General features: G+C 30.6%; 1 protein-coding gene across 1 annotated transcript; it reads left to right on the top strand.

Moving 5' to 3' along the window:
• The first annotated feature begins 45 nt into the window (after positions 1-45).
• LOC112680996 (zinc finger MYM-type protein 1-like) lies at positions 46-1,738 on the top strand. Its single transcript, XM_025551263.1, has 4 exons — positions 46-225; positions 381-833; positions 943-1,384; positions 1,518-1,738. Exons 1-4 carry the CDS (start codon positions 46-48, stop codon positions 1,736-1,738), a joined length of 1,296 nt encoding a protein of 431 aa, XP_025407048.1.
• The last annotated feature ends 288 nt before the right edge of the window (positions 1,739-2,026 follow it).

The following is a 2,026-nucleotide window of genomic DNA, read 5'->3' as shown; positions in this document are numbered from 1 at the left end:
GAAAATGAAAATTTGTTAAATAATATTAATAAACCAACTACGGCGATGAATTCTGAAACCTCCACACCATCCACTACTGTTACACATATAACTGATGTTAATAGTTGGTCATCCGATCCAGCTTTATGGCCGAACAAAAAAAATCAAGTTGTACAATACTGGATACATAGAAGTAGATTAACTTCCAACCAAAATTTAAATAATGATTTTACCGCTTCTAGCCGTGTACTAACACGATAATAAAACTAGAACTTGTTCCCCAAATTTTTTTTTATTTCACTACAAAAAATGGGGAAACTGTAAATAGAAAGTGGCTTATATATTCTCCATCAACTGAGAATATATTTTGTTTTTATTGTATTCTTTTTGGGAATCCTCAGGACAAGTTTAGTTCTGGATATAGTGACTGGCCTCACGGACAAAGAGATATTAATAAACACGAACGAAGTGTTATTCATTTAGAATCACTTAGAATATGGATATCACGTACCTGTACATCAAAGACGTTGACAATAGATTCACAGCATAAATTATTAATGGAGCAACAGATATTTTACTGGCGAGAAGTTTTACGTAGAGTATTTGAAACGTTAAGATATCTTTGTGGAAGAGGTCTCGCATTAAGAGGTGATAGTGAAAATTTCGGCGATGAGCAAAATGGAAATTTTTTAGTTACTCTTGAGTACTTATCAAAATTTGACCCATTTATAGCTAAACATTTAAATGAAAATTCAAATAAAGGTAGAGGTAAAAAATCTTATTTATCTTCAACGATTTATGAAGAATGTGTTTTAATAATGGGAAATAAGCTTTTGAAGATGATAACAAAAGAAGTAAAATGTGCTAAATATTTTTCTATAGTTGTTGACTCATCTCGTGACACTTCTCATATTGATCAACTAGCTATTATTTTACGATACGTCAAGATATATGATTCCGTAGAAGTTCATGAACGTTTCTTATGTGTTGAACCTGCTGTTGGTCATTTTGGAAAAAAATATTGCTCAAGCTATTTTGAAAAAACTTGAAGAACTTGATTTGAATATATTGGATGCAAGGGGCCAATCGTATGACAATGCTTCAAATATGTCTGGGAAGTTTGAAGGAGTACAGGTGCATTTGAAGAAGTCTAATAAGTATATGGATTTTATTCCATGTACTGCACATTCGTTAAATTTAGTTGGAAACAATGCAGTTGACAATTGTTCAGCTGCATCCGTATTTTTTGAGTTTGTTCAACATTTATATACATTTTGTTCAGCCTCTACATATCGATGGGAAACAATTTGTGGTGATTTAAAAAGAATTGATGGGAGAACTGTAGTCTTAAAGAGTTTGAGTGAAACACGATGGTCATCTAGAGCACACTCTACTAAAGTACTTTGTGAGAATTATAATATCATACTTAATCGTTTAAAATATTTAAGTGAAAATACGGAAATAAAAAAAAGATGCACGAAACGAAGCACAAAATATAATTAACAAAATGACATTACTTGATATTGCTTTCATGACAGTACTATGGAACAGAATTTTAGAAAGATTTGACAAAACTAGTGTTAAATTACAAGAGAAGTCACTTGATTTATCAGTCGCTGTTAAGCTTTTAAAATTTTTACGGGAGTATATTGGTTCAATAAGAAACAATTTCAATGATATAGAAAAAGTGGCATTATCTCTTTCTAAAGTTATTTCTAAAAAGTATAATACTGAAAAAAAAAAGAAAAATAATTCGTAAATTAACTCCAGATGAAATGATTCGAAACGAAGAAGAGACCACTTTTTCTGGGCAGGAGAAGTTTAGAGTTGAAACATTTATAGTTATAATGGACAAATTAGATATATGCCTGCTAAAAAGACTTGAACAATATAACGATTTAGATAGAAAGTTTGGATTTCTTACTTATTTTAAATCTATGACTGAGAAAGAAATCGTAGATATGGCAAAAAATCTTGGTAAAATATATCCAGACGACCTTGATTGTGACATTTTTTCCCGAAGAAATGATACATTTTACCAAATTAG

The sequence above is a fragment of the Sipha flava genome, unplaced genomic scaffold (assembly GCF_003268045.1).
Source record: "Sipha flava isolate LNK unplaced genomic scaffold, YSA_version1 18364_pilon_pilon, whole genome shotgun sequence".
Taxonomy (NCBI): Eukaryota; Metazoa; Arthropoda; class Insecta; order Hemiptera; family Aphididae; genus Sipha; species Sipha flava.
This window is presented reverse-complemented; position numbering and strand designations above follow the sequence as displayed.

Excerpts from the sequence above, each read along its gene's own strand:
- LOC112680996 (XM_025551263.1), top strand. The coding sequence starts at position 46 with ATGAATTCTGAAACCTCCACACCATCCACTACTGTTACACATATAACT. Across the intron at positions 226-380 it reads ATTTTACCGCTTCTAGCCGT|GACAAGTTTAGTTCTGGATA; the intron begins GTACTAACACGA and ends GGGAATCCTCAG. Across the intron at positions 1,385-1,517 it reads ACACTCTACTAAAGTACTTT|TACTATGGAACAGAATTTTA; the intron begins GTGAGAATTATA and ends CTTTCATGACAG.